The sequence below is a fragment of the Struthio camelus genome, chromosome 2, assembly GCF_040807025.1.
Source record: "Struthio camelus isolate bStrCam1 chromosome 2, bStrCam1.hap1, whole genome shotgun sequence".
NCBI lineage: Eukaryota > Metazoa > Chordata > Aves > Struthioniformes > Struthionidae > Struthio > Struthio camelus.
This window is the reverse complement of record NC_090943.1, coordinates 24,203,882-24,226,572: the sequence shown is the minus strand read 5'-3', so window position 1 is coordinate 24,226,572 and position 22,691 is coordinate 24,203,882. Positions and strand designations below refer to the sequence as shown.

General features: G+C 39.1%; 1 protein-coding gene across 2 annotated transcripts in view; it reads right to left on the bottom strand.

Annotated features, from left to right (window-relative positions):
- The window catches only part of RSU1 (Ras suppressor protein 1), a 118,992-nt gene that overhangs the window by 67,583 nt on the left and 28,718 nt on the right, over positions 1 to 22,691 (bottom strand). For both annotated transcript variants that reach the window (XM_068934663.1, XM_068934664.1), the window contains exons 4-7: positions 19,613 to 19,733; positions 14,405 to 14,523; positions 12,811 to 12,893; positions 12,425 to 12,539 (exon numbers count right to left, since the gene is read on the bottom strand). In XM_068934663.1, the coding sequence (XP_068790764.1) occupies positions 12,425 to 12,539; positions 12,811 to 12,893; positions 14,405 to 14,523; positions 19,613 to 19,733 (438 nt within the window). The remainder of the gene's footprint in view (positions 1 to 12,424; positions 12,540 to 12,810; positions 12,894 to 14,404; positions 14,524 to 19,612; positions 19,734 to 22,691) is intronic.

Below are 22,691 nucleotides of genomic sequence, written 5' to 3'. Positions count from 1 at the left end.
TTATTAAAGGACTCCGCAGCCCTGGTGTTCTAACAAGGATCAGGAAGCAGGATTAAGTACTGTGACAAAAAGGACCTAATAAGCTAGAAACTGGTGTGTCTAAATCTACCCTGGCTGGCTCAAGACACAGACTCGCACTGTTCACTATTCAGTTTTAAGGCACAGGCCGCGAGGGAAGCGAGCTAGCTTTGTGATTAGCAGTAGCCCTCTGACCGATGCTGCTATGAAGATCATGTATCACTCAGAGCCTTAATTTGCAATTGCAAATTGGATTTTCCATTTTATTGCCTGCCAAAGAACCACATACATTTCTTTCCAAAGCTACCAACACTGTATGCATTCACTTATAATTATAGCTCTGTAAGCATAGCACCAAGATACAATGATCAATCTGTGTACAACTAATACAAATAGTTAAATCCAGGCAGACAAACTTAGCTCCCCTCAAGGGTCAAATTCAATGTCACTTACAGAAATAAGTTACACGTTCGCAGAGTCTCAATATAAAGGTTCTCAGCTGAATTCTCTAGCCCTGAGTTGGTTCAGAAATTTGCAGTCCAGGGAACGTTGCCTTCTGTTTCACATCTCCACAACGTAGTGTGCCCACTTCCTATTCTAAACATCACACGGTTTACTTAAGTTTAAGTAATTGAAAGAAATACTATTCTACTGAAGCCAGAGAAATCTTACAGCAGAAAGAGCAAAATGAACTGTAGAACTCCACGCCAAAGTAATCACTTCGTTTTTCTCTGCCTTGTGCTTTTCCCCCAAAGAGCTGGGGGCAGGTAGAGATATTTCTTTTTACCTGACAAGCAGAGGGGCAAGAAGAGGTCACAAGAGTAAAATTAATCTCATTAAGGAGAAAATCGGGCTGCCCAAAAATCCACAATCCAAGCGTAACTCCAGCGCCTCTCTGCTCGCGAATCACCTTTGCAAGCCTTCTTGGCAGCAGCTGGTCTGGGAGCACTTTTCAAAGCTGCCTACAGCTGGCAGTTGGAGTGAGAGGTCAGCTGCCACCTCACAGATTGGGTTTTTTATTGAAGAATTTAATAAAGTGTTGTAGCGCGAAAAATAGCAACCCTTCTGTCTTCATGGCAAGCAGTAGCCAGAGAACAGGTGCTCTTCAACAGAGGGAGTCAAGGAGGTCTGTCTCCATGAAAAGAGAAAGGACAGGGCACTGATCTTTCCCAGCTGGAAATCCCAGCAGGCAATGAAGGAAGGGAACAGGCAGAAAATTAAGCATGGTAAGAAGCTGCAGAGAGCCTGCCCCACCTCATCAGTGTCAGGAAAAGACGACAGTCTCACACTGCTGTCACAAGGCAAGCAAGTTGTGAACGAAGAAGCCTTATAACTAAACACCAAAACAGGATGAAAACCTGTCACTCGTGTATATCAGAACGCATTGCTCGGGGTCACATCCTGGGCCCTTCCTATGTCTACAGCAAAAATATCTGTGAATCGAGGTCTTGCCTAATTCTGCTCAGACTGCAGGACATCCAGGAATCCCAAGCACAAGGTGAGGTTCTCAGTGGCACCCACGGGACAGTCCATATCCGAGTAATTAAACTCGTGGGAACAGCACGAGCTCTTCTGCCCCAGTGCACCAACACGAACCCAAAGCAGGGGAGCAGACATTCACACCAGCCTGAAACTATGGCTCTGTTACTGGGCTTACTCGGGGAGGGCACTCTAGCTGGACACTTACAGATGCATCCCCCCTGAACAGTCCTCCTCCAGGAGGTTTTTCACAGCAGCACTGTGCCAAGAAATACTGTTATTCTGCCCCTGCAGCACTACAGCCATGGGCCAAGGAAAGAGACATGGCAGATGAGCCTTTATGCATATTGTCTAGCAGCAGTATCAGCAGAACACTATTCCCAGGCCTTTAGAGAATTTATATAGTGTTCTGCTACACAGATCACATCAAATCCCTCTGATATTTTTAGCAAGCAAAATACAAACTTGCCTCTAGTAAAAATCCAGTACTGAAGATTCAGTCACAAAACATTAGGGTTGGAGATTGCATTGACCATTGCTGGTTTGTTCTTTCCACGCACATCACCCTATTAAAAAATATCGGTTTATCATCGATAACATTTGTTGTATCTGGTAGACTACAATTATGTTTCTCTATAATAGACTTAATGTTCTTCCTATTTTGGCAATATGAAACAGATCAACTCCACTGAAATCCACTCCAGTCCTATACACGTGTCTGGTAAGAGAGGGAGGGAAGTCTATGTTTTAAGTCTAATCAGCACAGCCCCTTTCCTGGATCCCTGAAATATTTTTCAGATGACTTCTGAGAGCTTCTAAAATTCCTCCTAAAAATAAATAAATAATCACAATTATATATCCCAGCAGTCAGTCCTGAAGAGCTTAAAGAACTAATTGCTAAGAGCCTAAGAGATAACTTTTTACTGCTTTTTATCTTGAACAGACATAGACTTATAAGGAAGATGAACACAAAATGGATACAGGCTGCTATCAGACTGAACAGCAGCATTCTAAGTGTGAAAGACGGCGTCTGGAAAAGAGAACAACAGAGGTAAAGAAATGTCCAGTAGCTGACTGCTATGGAAGACCTGCACAGAACAGCCAAATAATTAACGTTCCTTACTGACAGGTGTTAAATGTGTGTTTCCTGTCTCAGCACTTAGGGTATCTAAAGATGATCTTGAGCCATCAGGTTTGACTGGACGAGTGTGACTGTGTTCAACTATCTGAAAAGTAAATTGTTCCTATGCCCAACTAGTAAGTTGTACAGACCTGAAGACTATCTGCTGCATAAATCTATTGTTAGCTGCCACATGAAAGCTACAGTGAGTACACCTACACGAAAAAAACACTTGAAAATTCAAGAACAAAATGAAATAATACATATTTTTAATTTGGTTCTATATGAGCTTTTTTCCTCACATTGACTAAAAATATCATTTATCTCTGCTTGTTTTCAGGGATCCCACAGCGATGGGTGAACAAAAGGGACATTGCCTCATATGACAGTGAGCACACATCATCCTGAGTGATACTACAGGGGAAAGGGAGCTACAGTCATCTCTGCATCTCCCTCAGTCAATCTATCCCACATTCATTCTAAAATATATTAGTTAACATTTCTTGTTATTTTCCTTCGGTGCTGTTGAAACAAAAGTGGTTTGTATGAACATTCATATTTTGCTCAACTGCTTGCAAAGGTCAGAATAGCTCCTAAAAGCAAGTAAAATGCTGCTACCCACAGTCAAAACAGTCTTGTTTGCAGAAACTAAGTGCCACAGCTAGTGATACTGCTACCTCTGACCAAGGGTGTCTCCGGATTTCCCAGGCTCCTCCTGTCTATTAGGTCTAGACTTCAAGTACCTCTTGCATGCAACTGTTAAGCTCCTCATCCTCTTGCGACATATGGTGGACCTAATGTATAATACATACCCAACCTACATGTACCTAATGTACAATAAGGCACAAGCAGTATACTTAGGCATTACTTCAACACAAATAGAAGTTAACAGAATAAACGCAAAACTGGCTTGCTCTTTCCACTCTAACATCCCTTGGCAACACTTTAAACGCTTTCAAAAATTAAAAGGTGAAATAAGGTAATTAAGCAATTCTGACATTTGAGAAGTAAGCATTGGCATTCAGCATAAGAAACATGATCCTGGCTGTGAAATGCCAGATCAACGCTTCTTTGTAATGCTTTAAATTCATCCCTAGTGGAGCATCACTAAAATCAATGGAGTTCCAGCTGAAATAATTTTTGGCCCATATACCATTAAGTTTCACATCTATTTCCTGTTGATACCTGGCCTCATCTTCTAGCCTACACACTCCTGTACTCACCTCAATGAGAGTCCTCAGGCAGTAACACATCAATTTTTCTTACTGATTCCTCTTAAGACTGCAATTTAAATGTTCTTTCCCTTTACAACAGAAAGGTCTTACCCTCCCACTGTCGTACATAAGGACAAGAGGAATCAAATTAATTTTACTTCTTTATTTAGATATAAATACCCTTGAATCCTGTTTTATTAAAGGCTACGTAAGGGATCAATCTACTACACTAAATTTAAACTTAGGTTATATGTAAAAATGTCTGTCCTGGCTTGTTTTAGATTTGCTTTACGCTCCAAGGCTTATAATTTTTATTACTTTTGTGCCACGTGCTTTGCCTCCAGAGAGATGGATTGGTATAAGCATGGGGGTGGAATAAATGTCATGACTATTATGTCATAAAATAATACCAAAGCAATTAATTGTGAATAATATCTATGTTAAATTCTTTGCTAAAAAAAAAAAAAAAGCAAGAAGAAAATATACACTGATTTCAATGCTATAAAGTGTTATCAAAAGCAAATGATTTTTCAATAAGTCTTAATGTGTGTAAGCTGTGGAGCAGTAACTTATATAATTCCCTATAGAAAAGTATGATCATCTCTGCTCTGAAGCCCTCTATCAGTTTTGAAGGTTTAGTAACTGAAGGGAGCAGATTGAAAGGGTAGTTATAAAGGAGCACTAAGATGGGAAAGAGCAGAGGAAAGACTCCTGTACATAAGCTCAGCGTGACTCAATCTTTTTTGGCATCAGCTAAAACAATCACTGAAATATGCAGTATGATAAACAAACCTACAGCTCCATAACATATGTTGAAAATATACATTTGCTTATTAATGAGGTTCTGTGCACAAAAAGAAAACCACCAGTAAATCTAAACCTAGACTGAAGAGCCTCCAAAAGCTCAGTCCCAGCAACAGTACATTTCCTCGCCACGCTTCTGCCATCTCGCCTCTAAGATCTTTTACCACAGAAGCTCTAACAGTATTATTTGGAGTCATCAACATTTCAGAGAACTCTGAAACAGCATTTCTGTTTGATTTGTCTGGCCTGAAGTTGCCTGTCTTTTACTTAACAGGGAAAAAGGTTCAAGTCTCAAACAAGAGAAGTCGTCAAACCAAGTATGTATTAATAAACCATACAAATACTCCGCAGCATGCATCAGACAGGAGCAGGCTGGAATTCCTCCTCCGCCTGCTTTCCTGTGCTCACGAGAGAGGCATCCCCGAAGCCTTGCCTGGGAGTGCAGGGCTGGAGGCCCCACGATAAGAAAAGGCTGAATGAGCAATCTGAAAGCCAGACGCTGAAGTCTAAACCCATCCTCAACCGCACAATTATTTTCAGGGAGAGAAACAGAAGCACAGATATTATAAAGCTGCACATACATTCTAACGATTTCTTAGATTTAAATGCGAGTTCCCAATAATGAGTTCGGTGATCAGACCCTGACTCTAATGTTCTCTCAAACACAGCTAATAGGAGAGCTCTGCCCAGTTATCCCTGTGTAAGTTCAGTAATTTAAGTGTTTAACAAAGATGCTTCAACCAGAAAACCACTTGGTTTGAAAAACATCAGGAGATGGAAATGCTACCGCTGCTGATTCGTTCAAACGGTCGTCATCTTGTTAAAATGCATTCTTCACTTCCATTTCGAACAGAACTGCCTTAGTTTTCAACCACTGCTTCTTGTTCTGTGCTCCTCCAATACAAAAGGATGATCTGTATACTTTCCACTCCTTGAGACAGTCATGATCTGCATCCAACTCTCTTCTTATTCTTCCCTTTGATAGGTTAAATAATGACTCTAATTATTCTATGTGACTCCAGAATAGCAATTCCATTTGCTGGGACTCTCAGCAAAAAGTGGAAAAGTTAAGCAGACCAACTAAATTTCGAATTCCTTAACCTTAAAGTCAAGGTGAAGTGATAGAGGGCAAAGCAGTACTGCTTCAGCTGCTGATACCACAATACCATGGGAAGAAGATTTTACTCTCCAGCACTGTCCCACCAGCACCTTTCATAAGACTAAATTCACTTTATTTTAAACTCTCTTCTGAGATACTTATATGAAATTCCAACATCATAGCAAAGGTCAGCCAGAATCATTATACCAAAGTGTAACGGGGAGTCCGGCACTAGGGGACTTTCACTCTAGAATGTGTCGGGGTTGAAGATGAAGCCTGGGAAAAACAACAGAATGCATCAAACGCGGAACTTCTCCCATGAACAACATTTCAGGCCTTAAACACAGCAGGAATATAGACCTAAACTGGCTAGACAAATTCACAGTTCCATATTCACGTTAACAGGAAGACCGGTTAACTCTCTTAAGAGTCAGGGTGAGCCCTGGCAATTTCCATCACCAGCTCCATACAACAAATCCGACATTAGTGGGATGACTAGTAGAAACAGTAAACAATATTAACATTCACAGTTCAAAGCCACAAAACAAGAACTTGTTCAATACAGTACACAAGGCCCTTGCAGTCAAACAACACTGTGCTAGTGACTTGCACTTTTACATGAGAAATTGTGCTATTTCAACAGCCAAACTCCACCGCATACAGCCTTCAGGAGCAGGTACCAAGGCAACCAGGCTGATGCCATTGTGTGGGTAGCTAAGGGGAACTGGAGAAGAAACAGCATTTTGACAAAAATCCAAGAAATTATTTCAAAATGTTTCTATATTCTTGTTAAAGTTATTTCAAATGACTGAAGACTACATTAAGTTCAGTTCTCTAACGTTCCTAATATGCGTGGAAGAGACCATTTACTAAAAGACGACTTACACAAATTGCAAAAGTTTCAGGTGTTTTTTTGAAAGGTGAAATATTGTGCTGAAAATAACATTTACTTCATTGCTCTGTGTAGCAAATATAGGGGGCTTACTGGGACCCCTAGGAGCAAGATGATAGTCACTGCAAAGTGTTGCCAGTGCATCAGCTGAGAATCCAGGAAATGGACTGTACAACAGACCGCTGGCAAGTATCCTCTTTGGAATAAAGAGAATTAATGTGATGTAAAGTAGTTTAATATAAAAGAAGTTTTAACGGAACAGGCTTAGAGGAGCAGAATCCTAATTTATCTTGAAATATATTACATGTTTTACCAACCTCAGCCTCTTCCATGGGATTCTCAATAACACAAGAATTCAACAAAGCACCGTCTCTTTGAAGGGTCCCTATCAGACCAAAATCTAGTTAATTTAAAGATAAGAGTTGAAAAGAGATTCATGGTATTGCTTTGGCCATACCTTTGAACCTTCCATACATTCATAGCTGAATACACAAAAGAAACAATGAAAACAATTTTAAGTACCATGGAGCACATAAAATGAGCAAAAACAACAAATAAAACATTTGCCCTGATTGCTTCTGATTACAGTACTCTTACCTACTATACCTCTGAGAGAACAGATACAATATTTGCTGACAGAAACATCATTATTATGCTAACAGTACTTACGATCAGAACACAGTCAACATGAGGAAAGGCTATATGCACACTATAGTCATCTGAGAAGTGACAGTAGCGTTTCCATGTTTTAAAACTAAAATAAGATCAAATCTGAGCCTTGGAAAGCTTAGCAAAAATTACAGCAGTATAAGGAAATGAATGCCTGTGGTGTAAATCTAAATGACTAGCTATAGAAAACATCTATCTGAGTATAATGAAACTTTGCAGAGTTCTCATCTCTTCCCATATATCTTAACTCTCATAAACTACACCATGGAATCGGTCTGGTTGTTAATTACATAAGAAGTTTTTTTTTTTTTTTTTTTTTTTAAAACCTTAAACTAAGCCTGAAACGATGAAAAGACCAATATTTGTTATTAAGGAACACCATTAGAATATTCACAAGTTTTCAGAAGTGTTTTTCTTATATAAATAATCTGACTGCAACCTACCTTGTCAAGTACATTTTTCTATTATTCCTTAACTAGTAACTGCCGTATCAGCAGTCCTGGAAAACACGTTCTTTTGTTTACCCACTGGGAAGTTGTATTAAAGCTCCTTGTTCTCTTACATCACCTTTTCCTTAGTTCCAAAAGTAGAAACAGGTAATTTTTAAAATTGCAAGGTACCAATTGGCTACTCCAATGCTGAGAAGCTGGTGTCCAGATAGTCCCAAGATGGTCAGGTCTCCAATGAGCACCAGAGGGCTGTACTTGCAGACATGAACAGCGCTGTGTTGTGACACAGGAAGAGTGCAGCAACAGCTTATACAGTAAGAAGAAAAGTTTGGGGTTCACCTGAAGTATATTTAAAAAGAAATACCTTTTGTGAAAGAAGTGATTCCTGTTTGCACATGCCTGTTATGATTACCTAAGTAAACTGCCATTTTGATCAATATTAACTTGAATAATTAATTGAAGCAACTGATTTGCATAATATAATATTCATTCACAAATTCTAGATTCATTTCAAAAGCCTAGTCTGAAATGTCTTTTTGTGATGGAAATACTGAGACATCTGGCAGGATTTCTTGAACTTTTTATTTAAAGCCAATACTTTTTATTCACAGAAGATAATTTAGCTGTTCAAAAAAACGATGAAAGAATTACTTAGCCATCCTGATATACAATTTACGCAAATGTTTCACCCTCCTTAAAAGGAAACACAGCGACTTATCCCATTAGGACTTTTTTTAAAAGCTTGAGTTTTCCATTTTTCAAGCATACACCTTACTTCCTACTTAGAAGAGTAGGACTAGAACAGCATTGAATCATCTACTTCAAAGCCATCTGACTCCAACATTCACTTTTGGAAAAATAAGATGATAATTTAAAGTGCTTTCTTGGAAATCACTCTTCTTCCCACATGCCTAAATAAGAGCGAACACTGTGCGTGTGTGCACACACATGCGTGTTAGGCGCAAGGCAATTAACTAAGTCAACATTAGAATAGGGTTTTTTTAAATCATGCTATTTGTTTTCATCTGAAAAAAGCAAACCTAAAGGCAAGTTACATTCTCTGTGCAGCTATTTACATGCGACTAGAGCTTTGTGAACAATTCTGCACCTTAGAGTACTCTTACTCTGCTGACTCCACTAACAAAAATCTTTTACGTGGTACATACAGGCCCACCCAGATGACCATGCAATGAACTTAAAACGCCATCATTGATCTTACTAACTGCATCTGCCACTTTACGTGGTTCCTTGTTTCTGCTCAGCTTTCTTTCCAAACACCATTCCAATTGTTAAACGGTCAGAATACACAAAGTGACAGATTTAGCGCTTCCTTGGCAATTTATATAACTGACTGCAACTCTGTTGTTGCAGTGAATCATGATTTATTTGTCTCACAATGCAGCACATAACCTTTTAAATGCTAGGGAAAAAAAATGCCAGCGCCTCTCTAAAGTTTATATATGACTGCCCACCACCATTCCTCATGAACAGGGTTTTGAGAGACAAATGATAAAAACAAGCTGTGAATTCCACCCACCTACTCCCGGCCATTTCCTGCATTCATCATCCACACATACTGTATTTACAGACAAGCATCCTCATCAAGAGAACCAATACGCTGCTCTAGTCTCCTCATTTCCTCTTGGGCAAGAATATTTATTTTCTTAAATAAACAGTAGGTATTCTCTGCTAAACGCGGATAAGGATAATGCTGAACTCCATCAGCTCTGACACTGACTCTTGCCACACTCAACCACATCAGGTGAAGTTAATGGCAGACTGAAGAATTTTATTTATTAATATCTCTCTGTCCCAACATTTTGATCCCCGTGCCTATCCGTGGCCTTTTCTCATACTGTACTCTTCATACCTTCTCCTGCACTTAGTTCCATAAGCTCAATTACTTTTAAATTTAGATTACCAGGCTCCCACCCCCTCATCTCACTCAAATACACTGTCTTATTCTCGTGTTTATATTGTGCCCGTTTCCCTGGTAAATGAACACCTAATAACTCACTCCTGTCCACAAGTGCCCAAGCCACTAACGCTCTTAAGCCAGCCAAAAGCTTTCAGCATCTTTATTTAGAGAGAACTGTACTGAGAGAGGAAGTTTGTTTACTTTAAATGGAACAGCAGTATCTCCAATTAATGCAAACGGCATCTGCTCATTGAAAAGCTAGTTATCCGATACGCACAGCACAAAGTATGTGGACAGTTCTCCTTACATTATAATTCCATTTTTAAAATTTAGCAGGGAGAACCTGAGCAACAGATAACATTGTTTTTTCCCCACAAATCATTGAGCATGGAATTAGTTCTCCGTTCATTAAGGTACAACACTTGCACGCCACCTTTTATCTGTGAATGACAAAGCTGTCTGCAAAGGAGTGCTTCTCTAAATTGTCCCTAGTTTGCAGAAGGGACAACAGGGCTGCAGAGATGAAGTGACTTTTTCTAATCATTCAGTAAACTTGTGCTTGCCTGTGGTCTTCTCCTGCCTGGTCTCAAGAAAGTCTTCTAAAGCCTAGCCCAGTGCTCTGTTTACTAAACCGCATTCCCTAAATGTCTGCTAGATGTTTAACAAACAAGCAAAACATTTTTTCCACAGTAAATATGATTGCAAGTTGGACAAGTTACAAACCTAGACCTCAGTGTAATGTTCTCTGGAAATAACCCCAAAATCTGAGATATTTTAAGTATCTGACATAGTTCTGGCATTGCGTGCGGCATGGACTACAAAAGAAATTACGCCAACAGATCATTAATGAATGAATTAATGAATTTCCTGAACATGACCTTAAAATGAAACATTGGGCTATTAATCCATGAACACAGAGACATAATTTGTAGAAGAACAGCTGAGTAGTAAAGTAGAGAGGTGACAAGCATTTCAGTTGTGTGAGTGCCCGTCATCCTGATTGGGTGGGTCAAATTACAAGCCCTTTTTCTGCCAGATTGTGGTAATGTTCTGTAATGCAAACAAACGATAACTAAAAATGAGAAATGCTTCCTTTGCCTATTCTGAAATTGGCAGGTCAGTGGAAGATAAACACCAAGAACTTTTGTTTCAAGGGTTTCCATTTGGTAGGGCAATGACAGTAAAATCATTTGAAGTGAATTTGGTGTTATGCTTGCAAGATAGCAGTATGTTTAGAACATTTAATTAGCCACAGACATTAAACATAGACTCAGTGTGACATTTAACTTCCACTTTCAGGGAAAATCCAAAGTTATAATTTAGGAATTCACAGAAAAGTACATTCATAGATACTGCACACTTCTGAAATGTTACTGCAGTTGAGAGAGACTAAAAATGACTGTGACAAAAAACTAAAGGAAGCATGCATCAGTGCACAGAGTTTAAAACATGAACATCTGAAATAAAGGAGAGGAGAACAACTTTGAGGTACCAGTGGTGAGAAGAAAAGACTCATCAGTACCCTGTAGTCTGCTACATTGATAAGAGGTGAAAAAAAAAAAAAAACCCACGGTGGCTGAACAAACAGAGCCAAAACAAACCTACTTCTTTCCTCACCCTGTAGAAAAAAGTAGCCATGCTTTTAAAGCATTTTTTAAGCAGATTATGCTATTTAAAACTAAATGCTTAGCAACACTACATATAACATGAAGCATATATTGCCGACTATCACACTTATGCATAGGGATATCAAATACTGCATTCTCTAATGGGCTGAAGCTCCTGGGACAACAAATATTTTTGCTGTTTCATGCGACAGTTCAGTCACTATCTTTTTTGGTTTTAGGAACTATAATTTGGAAGGAACTACTAGAAACAAGGAAGCATCTTGACACAGCAGCCCACAATAACAAGAAACAAGGAAAAATACCTACATAACAGGTGTTTCAACAACTGGTAATTGATGCTGCTGCGTTATTCTCAATGAAAATATTTTAAAGGATGTCATGAAAGACCTTTAAACCAAATTCAGACTTGGCACAAATTGGCACAACTTCTAGCGAAGTTAAAACTCCTCACATAAAATTAAGCACTGAAATACAAATTCATCAAAATTGATATATTTAAGTCTCAAAGAAAAACTCTACCTGCTAGGCTAAAAAAAGCTACTTTTAATCTTATACACATGACAGATATCACAGATTCAAAGTACATCAACCAGCTTCACTGTTTTAAGTCAAAGAGCTCTCAACTCAGTAAAAATGACAGGCTACAGAAACAGAAAAACACAAAATTCCTCCGATTTAGCCATATTTTACTCTAGCTGACCAAACATCTGTTTTTACAGAAACAGTGACAAAAAGCCACTCCTAGTGGTGTCATTTCTGCTTAATGCAATTTTTGCTGATCCAACAGTGTTTTCAAAACCCAGAGACAAGAATAACCTTGCAGAGCCAATACTCAATATATGCTATACAAAGCAGGATGTTCTGTACAAATCGGCAGCCAGGTGGACAAATGTACAAGATATACATAACAGGTAAAAATGTAATAAAGTCAAACATGCAACATCATCTGGTCCCTTCCACATATCCAGTAAGAGTGAAAGAGTAAGCGTTTCTGGGAGGAAAGTAAACATTAGCAGCAATGATGACCTCAGCATAAGCATTTCTTAAAACAAAACCAGATGTTCAGCTCTAGGGGAAACATAGTGCGTTATATCATAATTATTCAAATAAGTAAATCATTACCTACAATCTTACCTAGTTCTGGTGGCAGCACAGTAAGACGATTTCCCTGGATATGAAGCTCCTTAAGCTGAGTGAGCTCACCAATTTCTTTAGGCAGTGATATCAGGTCATTGTCTCTAAGACTTAGCTAAGAGAGAAGATAAAGTAGTCAGAACAATTTTCAGTTACCATAAAGCAGCCTAAACCAGAACCCCCCACGCTGTCTACCCCACCCTTCCCCCAAATGCTCAGTTCTTCCAATTTATTTACAAGTGTCTGCTGAGAAATAAGAAATAGTTCCAGGCGTAGTGGTCTATTCCTGCAAACATACCTTGCTACTTCTTAAATTGACTAGATTCTACTCCTACAAGCATCATGAAAGTGAATTGATTTTCCAAGAATTTAGATAAATTACTTACTATCTGCAACTTTGTGAGCTTCCCAATATCTGGCGGCAGGATTTCAAAATCGTTGTCACTTAGATAGAGTGCACGCAGGGTGGCTGCAAATTAAATAGCAATATATAAACAGGGTGGCATATAACCCAAACATTTGAGGTCTAATCAATAACAAGGAGTCAGGTTTGATTAATAACGCTGACTGGGTGAAAAGCCTTTGACATACCCAGGGCACACAATAATCACAAGCAGGTCAAACTTAGATTTACTGGCTTATTGTACTGTTGGTGAGTTCAGGAAAACATCTATATTTAACAGAACTGACACAATTAACAATTTCTACAATAGTAGACTCTGGCAGATTCTGGCACATAATTTCAATGCTCATCTGCCAGGACGGAGTCATTACTCTTTATTACCCCAATTCTTATTTATTGCCCTGATTTGCATCCTAAATAAATACAAAAAATCAGCTGAGTTTTTTTGGACAAATGCATGCCTGTATTTAACACTATAGAAAGCACAGCCTAACACTTGCTGAGACCTTAAAAGAGAGTAAGTACCCAATATAGCAGACTCAAATTGTATCATTTGTAATTTTCACACTTTGTCTCTATGAAATTCACAGAGAAAAAAGATGACCTAGCACAATCACGTAGCTTGCTATTATTGAATGAGCATACATGACAGTTTGCAAGAAAATTTAAATGGAGACACACAAAGAACTGTTGGGGGCAGAGGGAAGGCAGGCAGCTTGGTGAGAAAACCTTCTCCTCTCCCCCAGAGAAGAGATCCCATTTCCCTTTTGCAGTTTCCACCTCCTCTTTTCATTTCATTATATTAGACCATTTTTAATAACGATCACTTTAAAATTTCCCACTGTTGGGTCAGGCATGAAATCTTTCACAGACTGCAGCATTCCTTCCCCTCCCCTCACCCGTCCCTTTTGCTGGTTAACGCACTTATCCTGAAGTCACTTCAGTATACTACACTGAAAAGATCTGTAAGGTAGTAGAATCATGGAAAGCTAGAAAAAGTCAGAATTTAAGTTGCTTAGGCAACCTTAATTCAGCTCTTTCATACGCATTACAATGCACTTATTTTAACTACATGAGCATGCTCTTTAACGTACGTAAAGGTCAGCTCTGTTCCACCATTCCAGTGCCAAACTCTGTAACCTTAGCGTATTTTTAACATACTGGACACCTGAAATACTCGCAAGCTCTTAAAAGTTACGATAATGAACCATCAAGAACCCAATTACTTTCAGAATCAACAGGCAACAGTTGCACAATTTACTGTCCCCTGAGGCTTTCCAGCTTCCACTAAGTTTTTACTAAGTATGAGACCCAAGAAAATATTACTCAGAAGAAAACTAATATACCATTACTAACCAAGTCTTCTCATGCCCAATTGTGTCAGGTGACTGTATATCAATGATACATATTGCTGAGCTATGTAGAAACATTCAAGAGGACCAAAGGAGAGAAACATAAATATCTGAAAAATTCTGTTGGAGTTTGGTCTCTATCAAATAAATTTCACCTCCAGAAAGCAAAGCACCATATCAGGAAGATTTACAGATTTAAAAAAAAAAAAAAAAGTTGTTTCTTACTCAGATAGAAGAAGTTTCCAGGTAGAGAATTTTCATTTAAATTGTTATAAGTCAAGTCAAGAACCTCCAGAGCAGGTAAAGAGCCGAATCCTCTTGGTAACGTATTTAACCTGTTCATGCTGTAAGTGAAGAGGAAAGAACAGAACATGACACCAGAATTCATTTCATTAGGTAGGAATAACACAGGCAATAAGAGTCTTCCAAAAATTTAATCTAACCAAACTTTGCTTTTTCATTTTGTTTTGAAAAGGGCTTGATGCTAACAGACACTGAGAAAGTTTTTTGCAACGCAGACCTTTCTAATCTCTTGCTCCCCTAAGCATGCCCAAATCTTGTGTGCTCATAAGGGATCCCGTTTGTTTGGTCTACCAAATCACTGAGCCTGAAACATGAAGCAAGTATAGAAGGGAGCCACAGTGCTATGTCCAAATTAAGCAGTGTGCACTGAGCAAGCTGGTCCTTGGTAGGTGGCCTGTATCCTCCAGCTACGCTATAGACTACCCTTTTGCATCTCACAGCCTCTTGAACATCTGCCAGAGTTCCCCCATATCACACAGTTCTTCACCACAGTATCAAAATACAAAGAGGAATACTTCAACTGTATGTTACTCATGTTCATTGTTTAAGTGTCGCTCAAGTCCTTCCTGAGATCTGCAAATTCCTATAAGTAGGTATCTACAGGTGCACGTGGAGCACGAAATAAATATCAATCCTCTGGCTAATGAGGCTTAGTCTAACTATTGCTCCTTCAAGCAATCTTAGAGGGTTTAGGACAGCATTTCTCACTGGCAACAGCCAGACGAATATGTAGGAAACTAACAGCACTAACAGAAGGAAAAGGTTTCTCTGATAACCTGGAGAAGGCAGCTCCAGAAAAGAGAACTTTTATCTAAACTCAAAAGGCTTGAATGAGGAAGACCACACAGTCTCTAGAGCTGTTGCAATGGAAAAGGCAGGCAAGGAGGAAGGCAGGCAACGCAGGTGATATTCATACTACCGTACCTTCAACATATGAGCAGCCAGGGCTCTGTTTGTAATAGCAATGGAAGAGCACCAGCAGCTCAAAATTCTATTGTCCCGAGTGCATATATACCAAACATACAGCCTGCCTGCATGAATCCTGCTTCATTTGCCATCTATGTCTGAAAGCACAACAAAGATGACGGGCATCTTCTGGAAGTGCATGTAAGGTTATAGACAGTTATTTTAAGGAACTGGATTTTATTGTGCCTCTGCCAGAATTCATATGCAATGATGGGGAAACAAACATGACTTTGCATATGTGATCACTAAACACATTCTTAATTCCTGAGTATTGACCCAACTTCTGATAGAAAAATGATAAATAGCAACAGCTGCAACTGAAGTCTACAGGAGACGTAACGTGAATATAGAAAATGCTATACAACACTAAAAACTGAAAACTCAAGTCAAAGCTTTGACAAAGCTGGGTATTCAAAATTAGCAAACACTTCTAGCTCCAGGCTCTAGGGCCTTCCTTCCCACATGCAGTGTTTGTCAAACATTAGGTTATACTATGTGATAAATACTATGAAAGACATCCATAGGAAAGTGAATAAACCCCATCCTCTTAGAAGTCTTTTGGATACTGCAAATCAAAAGCAAGAGTAACCTCCATACTAAGCATGGTGATTACACATCCATAAGAGCTAAGGCAGGAGAAGTATATATATATTCTTTCTTCTACTGACTCTCAGATACTAACCTCACCTCACCTGTCCCACTTTTTCATAAGCCAGCCCCACTGGAACAAGCAACTGTAAAGATCAGTTCTCTGAAGTTAAATTCTGGATAAAAATCTTCTTCGTCCTTACTCCTGAGGAGTGAGGCAGAGATTCAGGGAGAATCCAGCTCCTTTTGGATCCATGACTTATGCGCTCTTCCCATCAGAAGCCTAACTTTAAAAGGAGGCACAAAGAACTTTGCTGCACAGAATGTGCCATAACAGCAGAGTGAATTCCTAGGATACTGTCAAGCTGCAGGTTCAAATCTCCCCCAAAATAAAGAGGAGCTAAAACATCCCATAGGGCCAGCACATGCTCCAAAAACTGAAATAAAGGAGTTCTCAAGTTAGCTGCTTGGATATTGCCTCAGGTGCACGCTAGCAGCAGCAGCGGTTCAGTTTGTGAGGAAGCACATGCATACTAGCTTCCCAGAAGTCCACAATCCATTATCACTGCTCTCCTCCTCCTCCCACAATACATCCCTCCTGTGCCCCAATGACACCCACCACAAAGAGGCCCAAACTTCATGCTGCCTGCCTCATTCTTACTTCATTTTGGGGAGCTGAAACATGAAGGTGCGCAGGTTCCAGAGCACAGCTACAGGCCTGAGCATGCATGTTCAGGATGGTGGCAAAGTTAGGAGTGACTTCAGATCAGCATAGTTTTTTACAGTCACAGTAATAAACACAGTAACTTGGGGACTGCAACATTAAGCTTTCAAAGCCTCTGCTTAGGCATCTAGGAAAGCTTTTAACCTTAAAATGAAAGTACCCATATGATTTACTCTTTTTAGGCATTTACCATCAGTAGGTTGTCCTGCATTGCTCCAGGTCCACATGTTTCAAGTCCCTGCTTAAATGGTCTAAATATGATCCAAAAGGTATCTGTACCTTTGTTTCAATATTATATGTTAATCAGAATTACTTCACTCATCTGTTTGTGCATGTATATTGTTTCTGAGAGCAGTGGTATTCAAAAATCACAAAGTGAGCATTAACAAATGCCAATGTAATCTCTACATATTGTTCACGAACCCAGATTTAATATACAGTTTATGGAACACAATACTGTAACAAGGCTGTGTTTGATATGCATAGGAGAGAGATGACTGGCTTTACCATTAGCAAATCAGCTAGACCCTACTTTTACAAACTTATTCATGTAATTAAGGCAGATCAGGTAGTAAGAGTCATTAGTTAAACATTTGTAAAGTACCAAATCCCAGTGGAAGTCTGCAGAATTGAAGTCTTAATCTCACTCTGTCACAGTTCTTCTGTAAAGAGCCTTGCTCATATTAACTGTATATTCATGCAAGTAAGACTTGTCTTGCTGCACAGTGGGTGAGACCGTGGGAAGATAAGGACACCCGTCCTACTAAGAACATCCATTCAATATTATTGCATAGTAGTAGCTATCAAATTAGGAAAGGACAGCCTAGAGGGTGTCTACTGTGGCTACTACAGACTTATCACCACTTTAAAAACTGTTTTTCGCATCAAATAGAATTAACAAAGGCAGTGCCTATTTCACTAGTAACAGGAGCGAAGTTAACAGCACTGATTCTTGGCCTTCCCTTCTGTAAGCAATGAATGGAAAAGAAAGTATACCCTTATCCATAATAGGCAGAATGGCATCTATTCTTCCAGCTGGTGCCCCTTTTCACGTCGAAGTCCCTGGCCACCACTATTCTGCCCTGCACAAGTTCAGTGTTTGAAGTGCCAGAGAAATGGTGTCACAGATGCTTTCCAGATTTTTACTTTGAGTGTATTAGTACACTTTCCCTTTTCTCACCTCATCACTTGACCCACCTGCCCTAAATCCTTCCAAAAGTATTCTGTGCTCTTACTCAAGCTTCTCCTCTCCCCCAAAGCAGAATACAGTTTTGATGCTTTGTGGGTACAAACATACCACAGATGACATAAAAAGTGTTTTTAAGCTAGCAGGGCAGAGCAATTTCCCCTTAGTTGACTCCACAAACAGTAAGACACCATGAGAACTTCTGAAGCAGACCCATTTCACAGTGCTAAACCTAAGTTGTAAGTCTGGTGTCAGAGATTGTGGGTGAGGAAGGGGGCAAGAAGGGAGAGCATGTAATCTACAAAATCTTGGGCCATATGACACATGAAGGTGGCAACAGCAGTTCCAGACCCAAACCACTGGGTATGCAACATACAGTGTTCCACGATGGCGAGCGGACTTAATCCCAAGTGGACTTCCATACTACAGTAATAGAACAAAAATGTAGCAAAGATGAATATTTGAAATACACAACCACTTATCACTGGTTTTATTCCTAGAAAGAGTCCAATTCCCCCCCCTCCATACATAGTACTGTATTTTTCATATACCATTCCAAAATTGCGGACTTAACCTCCAAGATATAAGAAGTGCTGCTTTTTCCAAACAAATATGAACTCATGGTCAACTCTAAGTTCAAATGGATAATAGGATGTGCTAGAGAACTAAAGAGACCAAACAAAGACCAGAAACATTTGCAGAAGAGAGACCATCATGAAAACATTTATTTGTATTCTAGCAGTTCAGGATGCAATTCAATTATCGGCACTTTACAAAGCTATTTAAAGCAGGAAACACAGGGCCTAGTCAAAGTCATTTGGGATTTAAAAAAATTAGGAATCTTCCAACTCACTCAGGTGTTCAGAAGTTTGATTTATTTAAAATACAAACTTTTTTTTTTAAATGTCTATGAGAAGCTTATGAAGCCAAAGCTTCCCGCTATCAATGCTTTCCTAGGTAGCTGCATTTTAATATGTCCAATTAGTTCTGAAGAGGTTCTATGCTTTAGGTTTTTTTTTTTTTCCTTTTAATTTTTTTTTTTCCTAAAGCTTTTTGCAATAATTGTAGTTACAGTAAACTATGAACAACTCTACTGGAATTAGATGTCTGAATACTGTTAAGAGGAGTGTTTCCAACTCATATTCCACTAGTATTACCTCTTTGAATTAAATCAACACCACATTTAAAGATTTGCTGCTTCTTTTACAGATTCAATAGAAATTGAAGTTTCCGTAACCTCAAATTTGGTATTAAAGTCCCAAATTAACATAGAAAATTCAGCATTTGTTTTAGGTTTGTGTGAGTTTTTTTGTTTTTTTTTTTTGGATATAGCAGAACAGAAAATAGGGCCTGGCTCTTATGCAGCGACCACAGAATTAAGAGACAGTCATTAGGAAAATAAAATTCAACACTTGTCAAATTTGGCTTCAGTATTAGATGAACGTGAGTTGCTGCTGCCCCTAAGTGGTTACTGGTATAGCCGAGCAACAGGTGCTTCATCACTTATGTATCTGATTATACGAAGCCACAACTGCAGAGTTACAATAAACACTTTCGAAGAGACACTTTAACGGCAAACAAAAAATGAGTTAAGTTTTAGATTCAGTTGTAGCAATTGCTGTGACAGAATTTCTATTACAGCAAATTTTTGCATTAAGATACGCACCCAAGATTTAGGTGTTTGAGCTTCTGAAGGCTGCTAATCTGCGTAGGCAGCTCCTCAATCTGGTTGTTGAAGAAGTTGAGCACTTCTATGTTTCGCAGGTCTGCGATGTTTGCTGGTACAGCTGTGAAAAAGTTTTCACAGTGAAAGACTAATTATAGCGAGCAACCTAGACTGTATATGCTCTAGTAGCACCTGTCTTTTTTTCCATTTATATAATGGCTGACAGTAGAAACCGGGGTCCCAGAACACAGCACCTAAGAGCTGCTGCAATAAAAGTACAGTTCATATTCAAAGAGCCTCATATCTCAAATCTGTTTTCACTGTCGAAATCGATCACTTTGTACTCTTTGGAAAGTGACTACTAGCGTTGTAAGATATTTTGACTAATAAAGAAGTCATGGCAGAGACAGACAAGCACCACAAATGTTTTCATAGACTAAAAAAAAGAAGCAGGTATTTGTGTGTCTGAACAACAATGAGTATAGATGAGATGCTCAAAAGAGCAGAGCCTAAGAGATTTGGATCATTCCATTATTTGAGTCAAAGAATGGATGACTTGAGTAGTTAGACCAAGAGAGTCTTTGACAGCAAAGCTGAAATAGAAGTTCACTCCAAGCAACAGCCCATTCTGCTCACTGCTCAAATAATCCGAGCTCTTGTCCATTTAAGATTCAACAAAAATTACAGTTTAAGTTCAACCTTAAAGGATGAACTCTTCAGCCAAGCCAGTTTTTCATTACTTTCCACGGGTGGAGAACTAATCCATACACATCAGTGGTTACATTACATTAGTAACATAACAGTGTCTGGTTATTATTTAGAAATATGAAACACAACCCAGAAGCACAATATAAATACACCTGTGCAGATAAGAGGTTAAAAAGCTATTTACATTTGCATCTTTTTTTTTCTCCTCTTAAAGGGGAATTTAAGCACAAGGAGGTTGACGAATTGCTTGCACAAAAGCTTGCACCTGTGTTCAATATTCACCTTCATTCTGTGACTTTGACTGCATCAGGAATCCAGAGGGTGCACACCTGAATAATTGCAAGTTTGAGGCCATGATTTTCTCTTATTTGTTGGCATGACGTAACCTTCATCTTAGAAGGGAGTCAATGTTTACAAAGCAGAACACTGTGGTATGTTACATTTACTAGATTATAAGAATTACATTGTTCACAACAATGGGATCCCTAACAGAACATTCTAACTACACTGCGTAAATATTATCCACTGTTGAGGGCTACAGTCATTGCAGGAGATGTTTAGCACACTTTTTAAAGGCAAATCTGAATATTTAAAAGTCCTTACTTTGTGGCGGGTTCTAATTAGTCCATGCCTGTCTGTCACTCAATGATAGTAAGAATTACGTGCCTTCAGAAAGTAAAGGCTAACGTACTACTACTGTTTCAAATTTCTCCCTAACTGAAGTTCACTGAGGATTTTAATTGACATAATTCACCTGTTTCCAGCCTCAATATTTCACTGGAATGGTGATCACCACTATTAAAATGTTTTCCTTTCAGAAATTAGATTTTATAATCTGACTTTGATGAGATGAAATGGACTGGCAATCCATATTTCTGCTCTTCTCACAGTGATACAGTATTTAAGAATAAAAACCCAGAGTACTAGCAAATAAAGGCTTCAGCTTAGTCAAAAGAACTAAACAATTCGGAGCCAAATGCAATTCTCTTCAACTTGCACTGCTGATGCAATTAATTCCTGATCTGAAGGTACTGGCCTTTTGACAGGATGAGAGATTTTTCCCTCCCCAAAAAATCAGCTCAGCTTAATGCCACAAGTTATGCTAAATGTGATGCAGAGTAGGTTCTGGGAACACAGAAACAACAGCTCCACGTTCACGAGGCCAAACTTACCAAACCTCCAGTCAGCTGGGCTGCCTGTCTGTCAGTTCTCCATTTCAATTATTCAGACTGAACACCATCACATGATGATCAAGAAATTAAGAAGCTATTATCTAAGCCACTGAAGCCAACTAAAAAAAAAAGTACATCTTATACCAAGGACAATACTACCAGTACAAAGACAGAAAGCCTACCAAGCTTGTCTGATCTTTGTGTGAGGCGGGACTGCAGAAACTGTGAAACTATGGAGGCAATACCTTAGTGCTCCCCCAATGCGAAAAAAGCCAGCAGGACCCAACACGCACTTATCCAATTGAATCAGTACTGGTTAATGGCCATCTTCCGTTCAGTCAGTCCCATTCACAGCAGACTTAGTTACCTAAACACCTTTTGCATTATGGAGATCACTGTTTTCTGTATGCAAAACCATTCCGCACCTGTGAACACACCACAACAAGAAGGAGGGGACAAATATCGTCCAAGTGCCCCGAAAGAGTCCAAAGAATAAGTGATAAAAAGTCGGACTGAGTTACTGAGGTGGCTTGCACTAGTGACTGATTTAGAGGACCTGCCCTTTCAAATATCTGTCCAAATGATCTAACAAATTATTTTCCCCTAGGAATAAATGAATTTTGAAGTTTGTATTATGTCACTTCTGACTTAAGTTAAGAGATGGCAAAGAGAGGAAGAATTATTTCAAGGAAAAATATTAACTTTTTAAATCTATGTTTCTATCTGGAGGGGGGGAAAAAAAAAAAAGATGAAACTATCTGGAAAAAGGTGACAACTGGAGTTCAAGGTAGGAAGAAAGTGGCTTCCAGAGATTTGTTCGTGAAGTACTAAAGATTACAGCATCAAAATGATCCAGAGCTTAAATGGGTTACTGCACAGTTAAAGCCTCAAATTCTGCTTGGTCATCACACTAGCAAGTATGGGAGAAAACTACTTCATTGGCTAGTTTATCAGAGGTTCTTCATTTGATTTTCTTTGGTCAGAGCAGGGGTGAGAGCAGGTTTGCCTTGTGAACAATAGCAGCTGCAGCCTAGCACGCTGTCTGCTAACTTTCTGATATAGCTGTGTAATTCCCGGATATGGGATTTCATATCATGAATCACACTTAGGATTCCAGTATGTTATTCTTTCTACCATTTTCTTCAAGCCATACTAAAAGCTACATGGGTAAATAGACTGAGAAGAGGGAAAGACTAATA